At 38.4% G+C, this 21100-nt stretch overlaps 1 protein-coding gene across 1 annotated transcript in view; it reads left to right on the top strand.

Moving 5' to 3' along the window:
• GRIA3 (glutamate ionotropic receptor AMPA type subunit 3) overlaps positions 1-21100 on the top strand; it is a 150993-nt gene that overhangs the window by 48528 nt on the left and 81365 nt on the right. Inside the window, exon 3 of the mRNA XM_010172523.1 lies at positions 17110-17297. Within this exon, the coding sequence (XP_010170825.1) occupies positions 17110-17297 (188 nt within the window). The remainder of the gene's footprint in view (positions 1-17109; positions 17298-21100) is intronic.

Raw genomic sequence — 21100 nt, 5'->3', positions numbered from 1 at the left:
GGTAATTTTTAGAACCTCACATGAATAATGGATGCTATTTAAAATGTTTGCTTAAGAACAATGAGTTCATTGTATCAATAATGAGAAGTTTTATTGTGGGCCACTTTGTAATATTTTGACTGTCATGTTTTATACCACTTTTGAAGTTACATGGTAGAAATTCACTTAATTGTTGCATTTAACCTGCAGTCATTACTGAAGGTGAGGAGGGAATAAATTTTTGCTTTCTGTTTCTACAGCATCTACCGCAATGGGGATTCTTGAGAACTACTTTAAACAAATAATTGCTGATTATTACACTAGAATGAAGGGAAATGGAGAGGCTTCAGTGGCCATTTTGATAGAAAATTGAGAATTAGCTTCAGTTTTATTACTTGAGGTGTATTTATATGAGTTACAGTATGAAGAATAGCAGCCTCAATTGTCATACAGAGACCAGAGTCTAGAAGCAATGAAAATGGAAATTGCTGTGTCACAAGGGAAACTAGTTTTCTGTAAACTAGTAAAAATGATGTTCTAATGATTTCTGCCTGATTCTTCAGGGAATTTTAGGGACATATTTGTTGAAGAATAGCTGGAAGCTCTTATATTTCCCTAGTTTTAGTCTTTTTTAATGACTGTCCTTTACAGAATATTCCTTGGTGCGGTGCCTTCTTCTCAAGTTACTATTCACGGTCTTTTCTCATTTCCTTTCCAGCGCTTTCTACTTTATTCTGTGATAATATAGCACTAGGTTCTTCAACAAAAGTAACAAATGTATAGTCTCTCTCCTGCCTGACAAAATTCAAGCTTTGAAAGAAAATTTTGTTCCAGTTAAAGTCAAGCAGAAGCTGAGAAGGAGTGGGAAGTTTTGAGTGAAACAGAATTAATTTTAAACCAAGCTGAAAAATGTTAGTTTATCTGCAAAAACTCTGGTCCATGTAATTCCAGGACTAATCTTTAGTTTAACCTTTGTTCAGATTTTGAAAATAAAAGTTGTTAACTTTGATGTTGAAAAATATTTCCTTATTTTTTTGCAGCCAGAGTTATAAATTCAGCTTGGCCTAAGTTAACTTGTAGCTGTGGCCCATTCCTCTTCTAAAGCTCTATTCTTCCAGTAAATGTAATGTTAACTGAAAAAAATTCACCAGCTGTATTACTGAATTAATGGAGCTGTAATTGCTAACAGGATACTTCCCTAAATGGTAAGTGAAGTTATATGCCCATATGTGACTCATGCAGAGTATCAAAGAACATTTTTAATTTATTTGAGAGTGACCAATGGCCACACTTTACAGAAGAAAACCAGCCAGCAATAAACATGCTGCTTTTTGCCAAAAATAAATGTATCAGGACATTATTTTAACAATCTGTAGTTAAATATGATATCATATTATTCTGTACAAGGATATAATTTTACTGAGATTACAGTTATTTGCATACCTGCCTTCAATTGTTATCATCCACATTTTGTTTTATTTTATTAATAACTAGTTTAAAAAATAATAAATCATAGTTAAGGCACTGTAAACGCATTATAAATATGTTCCTGTATTAAATTTGGTCAAAAGCAAAATGGATATTTAGCAATGATTTTTAAATAATTCAATTCCAGAATCATTGCCCTTCTGTATTATATAAAATTATTTGGCATTCATTGATAATTTATAGATATTTATAAACATATCCTAAATAAAAAGCATGCCATTATCATTAACACATTTTCCTAAGACAGACATAACAGGTTTTGATTAAAACTGTTCAGCTGCAGAGCAAACTTTTTCATGTTTGTTTTATTTTCTCCTCACTTTAGTCTTGTCCTGGTGACTTTTGTGTACTGTTCTATAGCGTTGATCATGCATTATCTTTGTAGACTTCTTAAACATTGTTCACTTAAACAACAATTTAGCAAAGTGAATAAGAAGATATTATTTTATTGATGCAAATGAGAGATGCTTTCCCTTTGTCCCAGGCATTAGTTTGTATTTATATTAGGAATGGTTATCAGAAACAGATGTCTGAACCATGTCTATTGTAAGGAGCTATTTAAGAGCTAAGGCTGTAGGTTCTACCCAGACACAAGAACCATCAGACAAGAAGCAGTCAGATTTGTTTGCTGTCATATTTCTTGCATGGTACTTTCCAGACAATCAGCCTAGTCTCTGTTATTTTTGTCTCGTCTCATACAGAAGATGAATAATCCTGTGGCACCACAGGAATCAAATGAAGTCACGGTACATAGTTGCATCTTCTAGTGGTGAGAGTATTTTTGCAGATGGAGTAGATTAATCTAGACAAAATCTATCGTTGAGACTGTCTTATCTCTTAGCCCCAATAGCACATATAGTTCATTCTCACAGCAGTCCTTACAAGTACCATGATAAAAATCCCATTAAAGCTGATGAGGGTTTTTCCTTTGTCCTATTCAGAGCAAAAATACTAAGCAACAGGATAAAGGCTCCAAAATCCATTAAGCTGAGTAACAAAAAATTACGCTGCCAGGAAAGCAAGTTTTTTTGTACTCCTTGTGGAGGACAGAGAAGTTGGTGTCTCTTCCATCAGCTGTGGCTCCGGTCATAAAGGGATCACTGCACACTATTGTACTCTAGCAACCAGCTCTGCCACAATGTTGTAAGGAGAAGTGGCCCCTTCCAGACCTCTGGTGTTTTTAGACGAAGTCAAATTGTGAGGTAATCCCACCTTTTTCTTCTGCAATTAATAGAAACATGTATTTTAAAAGGCAAGCGTTTATACATTTGGGTCTTGTTTGCTAATGGTGCTTGGAAGTGTCTTTATGTAAGAACTGTGCTTGTTTCACTAATTGGATTGTTGCATTCAGCTGCTATGAGTTGCTTTGACAATACCCAGTGGAGCCTCTGCCTTCTGTGGGCAAGGGTGCAGTTATGGTGCATCAGTTTCACTGCAACAGTAGCTCTGTTAAAACCATCACATTTGCTGACCATTCAATAAGGGTCATTCTGTGTGTGACAGAACAAGCCAACCAGAAAAGAATTACACAGTTTCTGGCCAAAAAACCACCCCAAGAGTAAAGACACCACACTGGAGTGTTAAAAGTGGATCCAGTGTGTGTTTGAAGATCATGCTCAATATTGTTCTCTGAGGAACTATGTGAAGGATACAGGAACTGAAGCTTCAGTAGGGAGTGAAACTGTTCTCACATTGTCAATAGTGAATGCTTATTTAGGAGAAAAATCAAACAAGAAAATATGAATGTCTGATAGCAAGGAAGAGCTTTCCTGTGCCACACCAGATGTTCAGCTCCATGCAAAATTCACAGAGAAGTCAATGGGAGGTATGTCTATTGTGTTAGACTTTTCCATACTGCTTGAATCTCATGTCTGTTGGCCATGAATTGGTTTCTGTGACTTTCTTAAAGATGATAATTTGGATTCAAATTTACCCTTTCTCTCTTCTTTGTCCATTATAAAATCAGCTCTTAAAAGGTCTAAGTTACTGCTGTTATGCTGTGAGAGCTATATACTCATTTCTTGTCAACAAACATGATTTTCCACTTTGGTAAGTGCTCCTAGTAGGAGTTAGAGTCCTGGTGGTTGGAGACATCCATCAGAAGGAGGCTAAGAAAGACAAATTGAAGTTTGTAAAGCTGACAGAGCTGAAGATACAAGGTTTCAAAGAAGACGTGTGGGAGTATCCTGAAGTTAGGCTGAAGGGTCTGAAGTGGCATATCCTAGATTACCTGAACCACTAGTACAACATGTAATCAGTGGAGGTATGGGTGAGATGTGCTTCACTGCATGGTGGTAGGACCGTGGTCTCAGCCCTATGTCTTTCAGCCAGCATGCTCTTATTCTTAATCCTCCCTCAATTCCATATCATCCAAGGGGATAGAGATTAACCTCAATGGGGGAAGTAAGTGAGTAGAAGCTATGAAGTGTAGCAGAGGAGACAACAGTGCTGTTTCTGAAAGACAGGAATGAAGACACCAAGACTTTATTTACAGGCAGAGACAAAAGGCCTATACAAAGAATGAGGACAGAGATGCATGGTCTAGACCTTTTAAAACAGGGACAAAACTTTTGCTGCATAAAAATAAAGTGAATCAATGAAGTGATGGGACATGCTCCAAACAGTGAGTAAGAAAATCTGGCATTGAGTGCTAAAATGTCAGTGAGAGCTGTTAAGTGTAGCAGTACAATTAGAATGTGATTCTTGACCTCTTGATACACTATGCTGTATAGCACAGTCATAATAATCTAGTGTTTATAGAATATGCTTTTTAAATGTTTGGTTTTTGTTTTTTTTTTGCAGAACTTTCTGCTGTAAAAAGAAAGATATTGGCTTGATATTTCACTGCAGGGGGAGGGTTAGTTAGTATTGAGTACGATCAGAGGGCACCAGCTCCCCGGAGTGAACACGGGCATTATATTTTGAGCCTAGAACATCTCTACATTAATAATTAGTAAGGTTAGATGGAAATTTTTTAGTGAAGTCAACTCCAGTTGCTCACAGGCGCAACTGACCTGGTTTTCCCTTGCTTTTCATACCTGCACAGAGATAATTACAGTAGCAGAAAGTGTTAAAATAAATCTTATTCCATTTACTTGGGGGAAAAATAAGACAACACAACAAGTGCCACCCTAACGAAGGAGGGCAGTGGTGGAATAAGAGCCTTTTGGTTTAAGGTATTGTTTTGCACAGAACACTTAAACTTTTCCACCCTTTATACCAGGGAACTCCTTTGTCCTGCGAAATCTTTCTCTGCCTGAATGACTACAGTAGTGGTAAACTGAGTGACCAGAACTATCAGTGCTTGTACTTTTAGCTGTGTGTGCTGTTCACTGCATATTTTCTCCTCCAAATTAGATAATACTAAACTTTTTGCATATTTTATCTTTGTAGTTTGCTAACCATGCAATTAGATTTGTGATGCTTTGAAGTCATGGAAGAGTAGTCATGCATCAGTATAATATAAAAACAAATAGAGTAGAAGAGTTCTTTTGTTTCACTGAATATTGGATTGAATATTCAAATAACTTATAAACATTTTAAATAGTAAATACTTGGCAGTGTAACTGAGTGCAAAGCCTAACATAATTGGAGTAGTGAGGCTGACTGGTCCCAAGGATGTGTTTGTTACAGCTTCCTAATCTGACAAAACAACTCGGAGAAAACATTAAGAGCAATTTCGTTTGAAACTATGAAAACAGGGAGTTTGCAGTTTACATGCTACCCTTTCCTTTTGTAATAGATACTCTACCACTCTGCAAACTTGGAGGGAAATTTTCTAACTCCCTTTTCTTCTTCAGGCTAATAATTGATAGTCTGTCTCAGATACGTGTACATCCTATTTAGTCAGGCAGTCCTTATCTGTGCACTTGTTGAACATGTTGCAATGAAATAACTAATTAACAGGGTATTCTGTAGAGAATTCTGTGCCACTTTTTAAGCAGGACACAGAGTACATATTCTGAGAAGCACACATCCTACTTTCATAAGTGATATCCAAAGGCATTCAGGACAGAACTTTCAGAGGTATGTAGGATTTTAATGTACACAATAGTCACGTTGTGAAAAGCAGCTCAATGAGATATATGTCTGGCTGCCATTTAAGTCAGTGGAGTGCAGGTACCCCACCTGCTGAGATTCTTCAGCATCTGCATCTTAATTGCCCCTGAAAAACTACTTCTACCATCCTACACAAGTCATTTTTGAAAATGAAAAAAAGACAGATACCTGTGAAAATTTTACCTATGCTACACTGTGAAGTGAGCTGGTTCCTGAGAGGATCATAGGCAAAAGGATTAGTTGTTTCAGTACTCCAGTTATTACCATTTCTAGATTATTTAACAGAATCTTTACCATTTACCATGTGCACAATGCAAGAACAAGATTTTTTTAAAAAATTAGTGTTTACTGATAATATAAAACTAAGTAACATAGTTTTACACGTTTGTGATTTGGCTGTATAGTCCAGCAGCAGTTAACAAAGATCTAGTGGTCATTAGTTCTGGAAGAATGCATGACCTTTTACTAGCACCCTTCCATGTTCATGGTGATCCAGCAGTGTACACTTCCATTCTGCTGATTTTGGGACATATTTTGGGGGTATATACCTGTTTATCAGCAGATTCTTTATCTACAAGATGAGTTTTTGTCCAGTGTGGTTAAGTATGGTAAGGTTGAGCCTCTGCTGAAATTGGCTTTGAAGTAACATAAGTCATTCCCTGAGTCCAGTTTCTCTGTAAAGCCCATCATACTGGTATTTCTAAACCATCAATTATCAAAGCAGTAAATTAGACAAATTGTGCCCATGCTTAGGTAATGTTACCTTTTTTGTGGGTTTGGTTTTTGGTTTGGGTTTTTTTTTTGATAGATCAAAGTTGCATTATGACTTCCTGTGCAAATTCTATTTGTGGACCATAAAAATGAATGACAATGGAGGGTGTGGGGGGAGGGGGCAAAATCCAATCCGATCCAGGAGAAGAATGTCCTGGAAGACGAGTCCTGTAGTCACAAACTATCTTGGATGAAGTAGAGAAATCTGAATCTGAAGCCCAGCCCTTGCTGATGTGTGGAGCCAGCTCTAAGAACACTCTCCTTCTCCTTCCTTTCCCAGCTGAACACTTCAGCAATGGGAGAAATGAAGCCAGAGCTAAACTTTTGAGTCACATTCCTGTCTCCACTTAGCAAATATTTATGCTAAAATATTTGCACATTTCTATATAATCCAGCCTAGCATTTCATCTGAGCTGCCTTCCGGAACTAAAACAGGAATAGCATATTCAGTAACTGACCACAGATATTTAAATCTATGGGAGTTTTGCCCATCTGAGGTTACTGGCTACAACTGCTGTATTTAAAAGCTGTGAAATACAAAGCAGCAGCCAAAAAATATTCTGTGTTAGCAGAGAAGGGATAGCTATTGCTAAAATGATCTCTAACACAATGCAAGAGACCTCTAATATTCAAATGGGATTATAAGGTTGAATGATAAAAGCAAGGCATGTTTCCCCTTTCTTCAATAGCAGGTAAAGACCCAGGAATTTCCTGACTGGTAATGGGTAGTCTTCACTCTGTAGGTTACGTGAGCCTGTTGTGTGTCACTACCCTGCAGAATAAACCAGGTTTTTTTGATACACAGAACATTGTGGTGCAAGAAGTAGTGGTGTCAGGTCACTGATACAGAGCACTGACCCACCACATCCTCATTCTGCCACCTTGTCTGTGTGAAATGTTCCGAAAGGTACCTTGTTACCCCAAGCTTTATGCTGGGTCAGCTGTTGTCTATTGGTGTCATGATAATTCTGGGCTAATTTAGTAAATTGTCATCCTGTGGCCTCACTACAGGAAGAATCAGTATAAAGCAAGTTGGATTATATGTTCTGTGCTCTGATCGGTGCAATAGAACTACACTGGTATTTTCAAGCCCAATTCAGAGCAAATCTATATTTCCAAGTGATCTAGGAGGTATACAGATCTGTTTTGAATTAATATGAGACCTTGCAATTAATGAATACGTCATTTTTATGAAGATAAATTCTTGTACTGAAAAAATATAGGTAATAGTGGTATATAAAAGCTCCTTGTTGCTAGCCCTTGGCAAAAAAAAAGGCAGAAATAAGTGAGTGACTAAAAAGAAACCCACATGCCGCCTGTGAGTATGGATCCATAAATTATCATTTATATTATCATAAAAACTCATTTAAATTTCAGAATATTTTTAAAATCAGTACTCACCCTTTGATTGCTATATTTTTTTAGTGTTCAGAATAAATAAAAGGAAATTAACTTAGGGTTGAGACATGAGACACATTCCAGCTGCAAGGGCAATTAAAATGCTGGGTACCAAAGACTGAGATGTTGATGAAGAGAGACTTTGAAAGGCTGATAGCATCTGTTAATGAAAATTCTAAGAGGCAAAAGATTTGTTTGCTTAGGTAGTTTGAGAAACAGAAAGTGTAGATAAAGGTTAGGGAGAGGAATAAATATTTTTCTAACATGATTGACTGAGGTCAGATAGAAAGAATAATTTTACTATGTTTGAGGACAATTCAACTAGCATAATTTTTTCCAAGAAATTTATCTGAGGTGCATCTAGGGGGTTTTTTGTGTTGAATATGTATTTCATTTCATAGTCTGATTACCATAATCTCCTGTGATTGTTTCTTCAAAGGAATAATATTTATCATTTTTTAGACTCAGCAGTTCCAGACACGTTTGTAAGAGAAGGCAGTCAGCAATACTCTTGCATGCTCATGCTAAAAACCCTGTGCATATCATGGCAAAGAATTAACTTGTTATCAGTAATTTTAAGTTTGCAGCATACATTGAAATCATATTTTTAGCTCTTTAGATGAATACAGTGATATATGAGGCCAAGATTTAGCTATTTTCAAAATCCTCTGCTGTTGATAAGTGGATAAGTCTGCTTTTTCCAGAACATTTATTGCCTATAACAGAATAAATGCACTACTATTCTCTTTTGGCTAAAAAAGTTATTTAACCTTAAAAAAGAATTCATTTTTATTTCCTTTCTCAGATGATAATTCCACACAATACTTTCCTTTTTAACTGTATTTGTAATTGTATCACAATTGTTCCACTTCACTTGAAATAATAACACTTTCCATCAGTATCCCAGTTCACTGGGGACTAGGTAGCTATCCAGTTTGCTCTAGCAAATAAGATATGAAGAAATTGTATTCTGAGATACCATACTGATGTTCTTGCTATATAATTTCAGTGGCTAGTGTGTTCGTAGGCAGTAATAATCTTTAAAAGTATATGTTAAGCTATGTTACAGCTTGAAATAAAAATAAATCTAGATATCAATCAGGAGAACCTGAATTTGAAAATTGGCTCTATTACTAATACTCTGTATGGGATAGACCAAATCATTTTTTTATTCTGTGTCACATTCATGATTTGCCTATTTCATATGGGAATGTTGAAAATAAATCTGTTCATTTGCAGTGCTTTGAGCACTATTTAGCATTGTTATTAACGTTAAGTAATTAATTGGGGGTTTTTATAAGAATTTTCTGAAAGCTGGATGTTGCAAAAACATCCCGTAGGAAGTGCACTGCTTTGTGTTAAGTGTAGACCACTCCATGGAAGATACAGGCCCAGGTGTGACATACTTCTGAAACAGTGAAGCTGGGCTAAAATGTGTCATTAAGGCAGAGATACAACAGGAGTTTTGCAAGTTCATTGAAGAGAGGAAGGACATCCATATAGCTGTGTCAGTGCCAGTGGGAAAGCCAGCGTTAGCATTATACATAGGAGCAAACCTTTTGTTTCTGAAATAAAGACTGTTCATTGCACCACCTTGCTCAGACCAGCCACATTCAAGCCTTGAGAAAGGTAGTTCAGCAGCTTGGCTCATCACGGAGAAGCAGCACACTGTTGCATTATTTATCAGGTGGCTTTTCGTTTTCTGTTTTTCTCCAAGTCACAGGATAGGCAAAATAGCTCTCCCCAAAGTCAGTATTGTTAACAAAAGATGAGTTGAATTTACCATGTCTTGCAACATCTGTGCATGCTCTGGTTTTGGTTTTTGTAAGCTTTCCCTTTGCAAACTGCCCTCACATGGAACGTGCTACAGTTATTTTGCAGACAAGTTAGGTTTTCTTTTCCAGCCTGATAATTGCTAACTCTGTGATTCCTAATTAGAATCTTTTTTGCTGAGATAAATATGTAAACACAATTAAATACGTATTTTTAACATGCAGTAATTAGCCTCATCAGTTGAGTGCTAGTCAACACATTCAGATTTTTGTTCTCTCTTAGTTTCTCAATTGCAGGTAAAAGTGATACCTACATGCTAATGCCTTACACAACTTCATGTCTGTATTCTTCCATTGATTTCCATGCATGTTGCAAAAACAGAAAAATTACATGGCATTTCTCAACTATAAAGAGAACCTAATAGTCTGTTATCCAAATATGCCTGAAGTTAAGGACAGACTAAGGCCAAAGCATCTCACTTGGGCCTCACTGTGGTCAACTTGATGACATCTAATGTAAAAGAGGATTAGAACTGAGATATTTTCTATCCATAGTGGCTAGATCTGGTTTCTTCAGTAACTAATGCACAGAAGTAATGAAAAAACCCAGCTTTGATGGCCTGAAATAAGTGGTTGGTAATATCTGTGTATCTTGGTTTCTTCTTTGCCCAAAGAAACTTATGTTCTGATTGTATCATTCAAAGGCTTTTCAGCTGGAGGCTGGTCTGTTGCAAGCAGCAGAGCTTGGCGGGGACTCATTCTAGCTTTTGCCATACCAGAGGCAGTAAGTGAGGCTGCAAAATAGTGTAGTCAGGGGACAGAAGTGCTTAAAGGTGAATAGAAGGGAAAGAAGCCACTAGAGAAGGCTGTATCAAGGCAAGGCTATGATGTTGTACTGAGGTTATGGTGTTAGATTCCCTAGACGGGTAGGGTGCAGGACTGTACTCAGCAAATGGTTTATTTTGAATTTGCTAATGTCACGTGGAGCATGTTCTTGCTGGAGAATTCAGGGCATTCAGGGAAATTGGTGTTGGGCAGGAATATCATTGGAATCTAACTCCCTAGATTTGCAACCCACTGTATGTGTGACAATACTGTGCTTACTGCATAGTTTCAGGCTTTTGGCTCTGCTGGAGAGACACAAAGCCCTGGACTCAGTGTAGAACCTGGCAGATGAAATCTCTTTTTACTTGGACAGTTTAATTATTTTTTATTCATATCTCCTAAAGCTTGGAGGTTAATTATTTTCAATGCAGATGTAGTTTTACCATTTTTCCATTTGCATGTAAAAAAAGTTTTCTTTTTGGGAGGGCTTTTCCACTACCCCTAGGCCCACGTCTCCCAGATCTCAGCCTCCTCTGGTGACAGAATACCCTCACCATTACCTCTGTCATCCTTCTGATAGCATCAGTATCAAGAGTTCTCAGTAATACTTACACAGAGAATACCCTACAGCCTGTGCCCACTGGACAGCACAATGCTCTTCACCTTCTGTCACTTCCCAAAATATACTATTCCTTTTTCTGATTTTCTGTGCTAGTTTTTTCTGAGAACTCTACACAATTGTTTACCTGTTATATTTTCCTCAAGCAGAACATACTCTGGTTTTAAAGTGTTCCCATCTCATCTGTTTTCTGTTACCCATCTGCATCCAGAAACTATAATCACTCAATTATTATTGGAAATATTTAAATAAAGATTTTCATAGCAGAGCTAAAACTAGAACACAGCTCTTTCGATAAACTTTGGATCATATTGTTGTGTTGAGGTATATCTATCTGTCTTACACCAGGAGACTTGCCCACATCATTGTGAAAGCCATATGTAAAAGTCCTCTTACAGAGGTGACAGCGTTGCTTACAGCATCTTTATGTCTGCCCTTGGCTACGTACTCTTTGGTCCCTTACTACATTACTCTCATTTTACACTGGCGCAGCTTCATCAAAAACACTGGAGTTGCACTGACCTAAAACTTGAGAAAAATGAGGGGTGAATTATATGCAAGGTTGTTATGAAAGAACAGATCAAGGTGAAATGCATTCAGAAAGAGCCATTAAAAAAAAAAGAAAAAGAAAAAAGGTCTTTTACTTGCATTCAGCAGATCTGAATTCCTGCATGTTTAGCTGTATCCCATCCCAAGCAAATGCAGACCAGATGGTTCCTGTAAATTCTTCTTTAAAGCTAGACAAGTTCACATTCACACAACCAAGCTGACACATCTATCTGTGTAAATTTCTCTGTTTACGGATGACAAGTTGCAATAATGTAATATATGTCCAGGGGAAAATAGAGGTTTACTGAATAGAAAAAGTAGAAGAAAAAAATAGCATTAAAGTGTGTTTAAGATCAGTTCAAAAACAGATGGAATGCAGTTATTCTACTTTTATTTAATAATTTGTATTTACACGTGTTAAACTGAAAGAGCACTCCAGTGTAGTAGTCATTTGCTGCATCTCTTACTGGTGACTAATTTAGTAGCTTATTCCTTGCTTCTTCCCCTACTATAAAATTGTTAATAAGACATGGGTTTTGTAAAGCATACTTGCCTAACTGACGTGGTTTGAATGATGGGCTGTGGTTTGGGTTGGCTGGTTGTTTTTTATGCACAACTAACATGTTAATCTGTTTGCTTTTAAATTAGTGCTAAGGCTCAGTGCCCAGCACACAGAATACCCAAGTATATCTCAACTCACAGACCTCTGGTACGCTTGAAATGTAATCTGTCATCATAGAATTTGTATTTGTCTTGAGGAAGCACTTGCCTTGATGGCCTCCTTTCTGGTGAGTTCATAGAATTGTATAGGTTGGAAGGGACTTTAAAGATCATCTAGTTCGTTGTACCTTTGTCAAACACAACTCCGTAGTTAAATCCCTGAAGTTCACTCACAGGCCAGATCTTAGTTCTTTGTACTATGTTCCAGATAGATAGTTCAAAACACAAGTATTCACATCAGAGCTGATGTTCATTCAGCTGACACAAACATGCTGCCTGCCAGGAAAGTATACCCCTCAAAGATCATTGTTACTCAGCAAGGCAGAAGAAAGAGGGACTGCAAGCAAATGCTCTTTCATTTCTAATAGGAGACTAAGGTCCAAGATCTTATCAGGAACATTTAGGAAAGGGGTGATTTACATAAGTGGGTAATTTCTTTTCAGTAAGTACTTTGATACCAATTGCAAGGGCTCATGTGATGCTACAGAAGTTCCAGTGTGGTCGTTTACTCATGACACATTAATGGTTGCTGCCATTTAAATAAGTAAGTTCAATGATGTAGTACCTAGAATTTCATCTGGCTGAACAAGCTGCTGAAATGAATTTTGCTTACATAAACATGGGAAAAGTTTAGTGAGCTTTCATAGGTGCAAAAGAGTGAAATGTTGTCTTCACCTGTGTTAGCAGGGTCAGTTGAGAGATGCTTGTATCAAGGGGAAGATCTGAAAGACTTGAGATACAGGCTTTGCTTCTCTGTCAGAAGTGTGAAGATACTGGGTGAATTTGTGTCTTAGTCCAGCTGCAGGGAGGACTGCCTGGAATGTAATTCTGTCTGGCTTGTTTAAAGTACAGAGATAGCATTGCAACAAATAATATTTTCCCCGCTTTGAGGGGAATTTATGTTGAATATTTTCCCTCCTTGCAACCTTCAGTCAGCAAAACTCAAAATACTTGCTTCAGCTCACTGAGTAGTAAGCTGGGCACTTGTTTTTTCCTAGTTTTATTACTATAGTTGCCTCCAACCCAATCATTTTACAGACTGTTTAGATGAGGGTTAGCTCTTTTGTATCATCGATATTTTAAGACTAAGCCAGGCAATGACACATTTGAATATTAGGGCCAGGATTGTCTCAGCTTTTAGTAGGTGCAGATCAGATTGACGTGTGTGATTGCATTCAAAGATCACAGGAGCAACCCCTCCCCAGTACATGGTTAGAAGGGACCAAAATGTAGTACAGGTCTGTTACCTGACCTGTCAAGCATGGGCATGGCTGTTGTACGACCAAATACATTTGTCAGTCAGTAATGCCAACATGTTAATAACGTAGTGCAGGGAAGTGCCATCAGACGAGTTAGCCTCTGAAGGGCTCCCAGAAAAATGCAAGCCTTCCATCCTGCCGCTTTTTCACATCCAAAGTTTGACCAAGAAAAAAGATTGAAAGATCAGATTGGGGTCTGAATGAATTTTTCCTGTTGTCTGTATTTTTGTTAATGACTTTAGAATGAACAATGTCTGAATTTTAGTAATGGTATTATGAACCTGTTTTGAGATGATCTCACTGCTGTAATCTTCTAGGAGGATGTCTGTTTTTCTTGTCTTAATATCTTTTGACTTTATTGATTGAAGTAGCATAAAGCAGCAACAACATTAATGAAAGCCTTTCCTGCGTAGCTTCTTCACAGACCTGTGGTGAACTGCAAGTCCTCTAGTCTTTTGAGATAGATCTGATGCAGAACATAGAGAAACTACAAAATAGAGATAGTTGCAGTGGCTGGCTGGTTTCCTGTAGGGTGAGTGAGATGAGAGTTCAACACCTCCGAGGTGCTCGGGGGGGAAGCATCTCTTGTGAAGCTTTCACATGGTGTGTTTACTGAAGGGTAGGAAATGGAAAAGCTCGGTGTACGGGTCTGTCACTGATGTGCACAAAATAGAGAAAATAATTTCTCTGTTCATTACCCAGGCAGTACCCCTGAACTGTCACAGCTTGCATTGTTATGCTAAGGAGAAAAAAAAGTTGACATTTGAAGATAAAATGGCCCTTTTGTTTAAACAATCATACTGCTTATGTAACAGCTCTCTTAATGGTAAAGTACAGCTGGAGCCTGGAACATGTTTACAGAAATATGGGTAACATGTTTACAGAAATATGGGTAACAATGTAAAATGTAGAGAATGGTGCTGAAGGCAATAGGCATAGAGAGAGATCAGAGGTGGGGAACAGTGAAGGCATATTTTTGAAGATGTGAGTGTGCTGCCTTCCTGAAAGCCAGAGGTTTGAATTGTGCTTTTGTAAAGCAAGGGGAATGGGCTTTGTAAAGGTCATCAGAGGACTGGCCTAACGAGCTGTCACAGGAAGGGCAAATGGTGCTTCTCAAAATGAGGACAGGAGAGGGAGAGGGCCCAAGAGAGGCATCTGGCACAGCACAGGCAGTGACCACAGGGAGGATTCAAGAACTGACAAGGGTAGAGAGCACTGTGACTGCAAAGACTTATTGTGACAAGGAGAAACAGGAGGTAGAAAAGACAGAAATGATTAAGCTCTGGAACTTTTTCACACTAAGATTACTGTAATTGTATTTTCATGCATAGAAGAAAGGCTGCTGAGTAACCTTGCTCTTCTCTTTCTTGAAATGGTAACCACTGACTGATAGACACACATGCACAAACACCCACACCCATACCCACACAAACATGCAGTTACACAAAATTAGGAAAATTGCTCAGCTTTCTTCAGAGAGGTTTAAGATTTGACAAAGCGAGCTCTGACCCAAACAGTGTTAACTGAAACCGGGTGCGTGGCAGTCAACCAACGGCATCTACTCTCCAGAATGTTAATTTTCACTTATTTCCTTGAGACAATTTGTTAAGTTTTGTATATATTATTAGCAAAAAATGGAGCTATAGATTTTTAAAGTGTCATGTTTTTTATAATATGTTGAACCATTTTGTTTGATTTAGAGTGAAAAAATAGACTTATGGACTGTTTTCTGTTGTTTACAGCAAGCTCAAGGTTCATACTTAGACATTATATGAATGATGAAACAGAGTTGTAAATATTCATTACTTAGTGGAATCGTATTTTTTTAAAAGCACAGCTTTGTATACAAAGCATTTGTAAATCCCCATTAGTGGTATTTATATTCCCACATCAAAATTCCTCGTTTGCAGCCAATCAAATATCTTAGGCTTAGATCTTCGTCCTACATATAATGGAATCACAATGCTGTCACAGACATCACAGCCATTTTTGTAAAATATGATGTTAAGGAAGACTGAGTTCATTGTACTATACGTATGTAAATTCCTTCCCTTTCAATAGTCTCAGGGGAAATAAGATACCAGAAAGAATTCCCAACCAGTGTACGTATTAATTGTCACCACCTTTCATGGGATAGTAAAGTGCATTCATACAAAGAAAAGCATTAAGAATCAAGGAGGCTGCACAGGGAAAGTGAGGGCATTTAAGTGAGACTTCAGGAAGTCACATGGTAAATTATAATAATCTAACTGCAATCTTGAAAATCACACTCCTTCCTTGTTTGTGGCTGTAATGAGGTAATGATGCAGCTCGTCTGCCTTCAGACAGCCACTACGGATTTACAGTAGGCTGTGGAAGATCAGACTGCAGCACAAGTTCTTTGTTATGGGTGCACCCTTACGGTGATACCTGGGTTCAGAATAGCCAGTGGTATAATTCAAAGCCGTGAATGTGTTGTTCTTCTGTAGCTCAAACTCCTTTCAATTTCAGCAGCATAGGGGACTGGTTATCACAGAGCATAATTAATTGATTGTTGATCCTGTATGTTTATGTGTTTGTGTGTGTGAAGACATTCTGAGATCCTGAAATCTAGCTGTGAATAAGAAATGCACAGTATGACTAAATGATTGGACTGAAAGTTTTGCAAATGAATTATCTGGACAGAAACACAACTCACATGGATGCTTCTGTACAAAGAAACTCATCTGGAAACAGCTGTGTGTGCTTGAAGTAGACAACCTCTCTCTTTGATTGGCATCTGCCCAGATTTGAAACAATTAGGACTATGCAAAAATTTTAATTTCCTGAATCAAAACAGGTAATTCACCAAATTCCCAGATACATACTATAAGAAAGGGATGTAAATCAATTTCTTATGACTCCTACATAGCATGACTTGAAGGAGATCACTGTTCCCAGTTGACTTGACTTGACTTGACTTGAGGTCTGTCTGCCACCCAGGCACAGCTGTTCACAAGAGATGAAATGCTGTTTGCTTATATGATTTTCCACTGTGCAGTCTTTGGTCATTCTGTGCTGCTTCTCTTCTCTGTTGAGGCTACTAAATGAGTTGGTATTACCTTAATGAAAGCATTGAAAGTGTGGTTAATGCTGCTAGACTCCATATTTTAAAACATTCTTTGAAATCAAAGTGAATATCAGTAAAATATTCTCTTGTGGTTCCTAGCTTCCATAACCAGTACAATGATTTAGTTGGCATTCTTGTGCAGTGCTTGGATCTTTGCCAGTTAATGACCCATCACTGCAGTCTGCACAGGCAAATTACCCCTTCTGTCCAGCTCTTCAAGCTGATGGACTTTCGCCCAAGTAATGGCTGCAGGCTCCTATTCTCAGCTGGCACGGACCCCAGCATGACCATAAACATCCCTGAGAGGATCATAATGTGATATATTGGACAGATTCTGATACGACTCTTGGTAATATACCACCGAGCAATTCTGCTGAAGTCTGTGACTTTGGCAGTGGCATAGCTGAAAGAAGAAACTGGTCCCTACGCTCTTGCTTTCTCAAGTAATGAAGCACTTGCAAATATTAGCTAGTCTGTGTCCCTTTAGATGGTGCAACTTTTGTGAACCCTTTGTCAAACATTCAAAATAGTTTTTATTTTTGTTCTGTTTTTAAATGGTTGCATTGTCTCTTCCCCCTACAGGATTTTCCATTCTTCAGGCGATTATGGAAGCAGCAGTCCAGAACAACTGGCAAGTGACAGCCAGATCTGTAGGAAACATAAAGGATGTTCAAGAGTTCAGAAGAATTATAGAGGAGATGGACAGACGGCAAGAAAAAAGATACTTAATTGACTGTGAAGTAGACAGAATCAACACCATTTTGGAACAGGTATATGCTTTTCAGAAATTGTGATCTCTCTGTGACAAACATCGTTAATGTTTCCAGAACTATCTATTTCTAGAAATCAACTAAATATCCATTGAGATATGAGTCCCAGCAACTGGCCAGTTACCTAGTAAAATTAAAAAGCCTCAATGATGCTCATAGTTGGCGGCAGCACTTACATGTACCCTACGAGGAAATGTGTCTCTGATATTTTTTCCCAAATGTTAATAATGAATTATTTTTAAGTAGGTTAAGAACCTAAAACCTCAGCTGCCAGAGTAACATTACTGGCATCAGGGCTACTTGTAGGGATTGCAAGACAGGTAGAGTTTGTTAAGTGGAACATGAAACAAGAAATAAAAAGCCAGAGAAGTAGTTTTGAATCATGCTAAACAATTCCCAAATGGAAATATTGCTAGTGAAAAGTTGAGGTGATAGTCCGAACAGCTCATTACCGCTTTTTGCTACATAAAGCCCTTCTCTGCTGATGCAGCTGACAGGCTTAGGTTGTGGGTGATAGAGTCTAAACACCTTTAAGGGGGAAGCTGCACTTTTGGGTGACTGTTTTGCTATTGCGTGGTTTTCCCAGTGTTTGCTTTGTCTCAGAGGAATGGCCATACCCCCTGGCCAGCCCAGAATGCCTGCGCCACTGTCTGTGCTGTGCAACATGCTTGAAGAGGTGTAGTAACAGATAGACAGTGCAGGGAGCAGAAGCAGGACAGGTCCCTGCTGCCTGGGCTCACAGCAAAGCTGATGTTGGTGTGGAACCAAATCCATGCTGTTTGTTCATTTATAGGCGTGTGGGAATTCACTGATGTTAATACTAGAAAACTTCCTGATTATTGCCACTTCATAATTTAACTGTGAGTTTGTAGTATGGGATATATCAAAAAGAACATTTGAATTTCATGAAGCATTAGCATGTCTCTTAGAAATGTTGTATTGTAAACAAGTAGCATACTGACCTCACTGCCATAAACCCTGGGAAATGCAAAAGCTGTATTCCCTGAGTTCCTGTCAAGCCTTGAGGTGTATCACTGAGGACCTGTCTGTGGGGACTGAATCGCTGTAGTCACAGCTAGGTCCCATAGCTGCTGGTTACGAGGGCAGTAGGAAGGAAAGAGGTGCTCAAGGGAACATAGTGCAAGCCGGTGCTGGTCTGTAACTGACAGTTGGTATGGTTGTGATACTGGTACATAGCATTGTTTTACACTGTTTAGTCAGTATGGTGAGTGCTCTCTTTAGGGAAATTCATATAGCAAAGTGTAAAGAACTTTTTTTTTTTTTCCCCTCTCCTTGCATTTGCTCATGGTCTTGCAGAATGTACAAAACAACATACTCACAGTTCACTCTTTTGAATATGATGCAGGAGACCTCTCCTGAGCCAAGCTTAAATAGCTCTTTGGGCTCACTCTCAGCTAAGGAACAGGCCTTTTGTTTCATCTTTCTAACTCCATTTATATTTTGATCTCTCCTTTTCTTATATTGTGCAAGGGAGGTAAAAAAAGAAAATAATCAAACCATTCCAGTGCCTAAAATGAAAGCTACATACTAAGCAAACAATATAGCAAAAAATTGACCAACACTTTTCTTCTGCAAGCATTCTAAATTCAAACCTAGTGAAGTTATAGTTTTATTAATGTATTAAATGTTTGATTCAGATTTCTATCCATGTGATTGCAACTGTGTAACCAAGGATTTGTTATTGGGGCCTCTAGACTTCCCCAGACTCCACAGTACACTGTACAGTACTGACACTTTGACATAATTAGAGCCTTTCTATTGTCATTATTGTATTGCATATAGCCCATCTCTCTTCTGTTAAATGATTTGTTTTCTGTATTATGCTCACTCTCTATCTTTTGAACTTTATTTACACAAAATTGTGACACTTCCATGAAATCGTTATCCTAAATTATCTCACATATTTCTAAAAGGTCTTTCAATTTTCTTGCAGTTGGATTTTAGGACTGTATCAACCAGTTTTAACCAATCAGTTGAACACTATCAGTCCATTGTTTTGCAACCAAATCCTACAGACATTTTCACACATAAATACTGTGTCGTATGTGTCATCCCATTGATGTAATATGACTTAATTTCATTGAAGATACTAATGAGAAAAGTTGTTTGAATTTGCAGTGTCAAAAATGGATTTAGAACTTTTTGTTTAGGAAGCCAAGACAGATAGTAAAGCAAATTAAACATACCTTCTGAGGTAAATACTCCAGTATTAATTATGTCTTTTTACGAGTCTAACAAGAGGAGTCTGGTTATGCAGCACATTTTTATGAGTATTGTCACATTTATTTTACTGACACCAGTCACTTGACAAGGAATTGCCCAAGCAGATCTCAGAATGGTGCCTCTGATGCTAAAAATACCTTCTGGCAACAATATCCAGAGGGTTTTTTTATCTGATACTGAGAAGCAATGACTTAGGTTTCTGCAGGGAAATTCAGTAATGGTGGACCCCAGGTTGATAGCTGAACAATTATTGGTTTTAGGCTTTTCCTTCCATCTCCTCTACCTACCTTGTTATCTTCTCATAAAGTAGTTAAAAAATCTCACAAATATGTGTGGTACTTAAACCCATCCAGGCAGTTTGCTCAAGGGAACGGTGAGTTGTCTTCTTTATAGCCAACTGTGTTTGCTGATAGCATACCATTGAGGGCAAAGATAACTCTGGATTTGCATATTTCAAATCTAGCATCTTATTGCAGTTTAGAAAGTCAAAGCGGTGCTTTGTGTGGAGTCTATAAAGTCTGCTCAGCTAAGAGGCCGTAACGTCTGAGCAGGTTTACAGCATGCTGACTGCACAACTGCAGGTGGCTTTGAAGAGCTTTTTTCCAGTGAGAGCAAAGGGAGACCAAGACTCTCAACCTGTTATGGCAGAGCACTGATGGACAAACTCTGTTTCACGGAGGGTTGATATAGGCTGCCCCAACCCAGCTGCCTTTCCATCTCTCTCCCCTTTTGGCCTCCTCAGGCCAGAAGGTCAACCCTCCCATCACCTTCTGGGGGTGATGCCTCCCTCCAGAGAGGGGATTTACTGTGGTCACTGTGGAGATGTGTGGCACCTGCCATTTCACTTTCTCAACAACAGGAGCATTTGCCCATGACCCTGGATTTCAGAAGCTTAAATAGGGACTTATTCAAAAGACAAAAATCATAGCAGAAATAAACAGACTGTAAACCACTAAACAGTCTGCACACGTGCTGAGTTTGCTATCAGACTTTTGGGCTCTTGGCCAGGCCATTTGGCAAGCTTGTCAGTTCTCTGCTCCAGAAACCGCATATCATGGCTTCGTGTTAGTGCTTGGATTAAATAAGAGTGACCTCTTCTCCTGTGTCAGGCTGGTCAGTGTGTGCAGTTCTCTTCCTTTGATGCTTTTTTCAACCAGTTCAAACCAGGATATACCTCTCTTCCAAAAGCATAGGCTTATCTAGAGGCAATTACACATCTGAGGGTTCTCTTCAGAGACTTCAGGTCCTGCTGGAATATTCTATACTTTCCTTCAATGACGTCCATTCATGTGAGTCAGTGACCTTGAGTATTCCATATGCCTTTAGCATCTGGCACAATCTGTATGTCTCTTTCCAATATCTGAAACCTATAATGTGAAATATTTCTCTGCTCAGGACTGGCTGGTACCCAGGAAAGGATCTCTCTCAGCTGTCTTCCCCTTGTATGTAAATGTAAGTTAGAGGAAAGAAGACACCTCAGCTCCTACTCTGCAGCACATCTGGTTTCATTCCCCTTTCAGACAATCTTGTGATGGGCCCCATATTGTGTCCTGGAGGTG

The sequence above is a fragment of the Antrostomus carolinensis genome, unplaced genomic scaffold (genome assembly GCF_000700745.2).
Source record: "Antrostomus carolinensis isolate BGI_N321 unplaced genomic scaffold, ASM70074v2 scaffold4757, whole genome shotgun sequence".
Classification (NCBI taxonomy): domain Eukaryota; kingdom Metazoa; phylum Chordata; class Aves; order Caprimulgiformes; family Caprimulgidae; genus Antrostomus; species Antrostomus carolinensis.
This window is presented reverse-complemented; position numbering and strand designations above follow the sequence as displayed.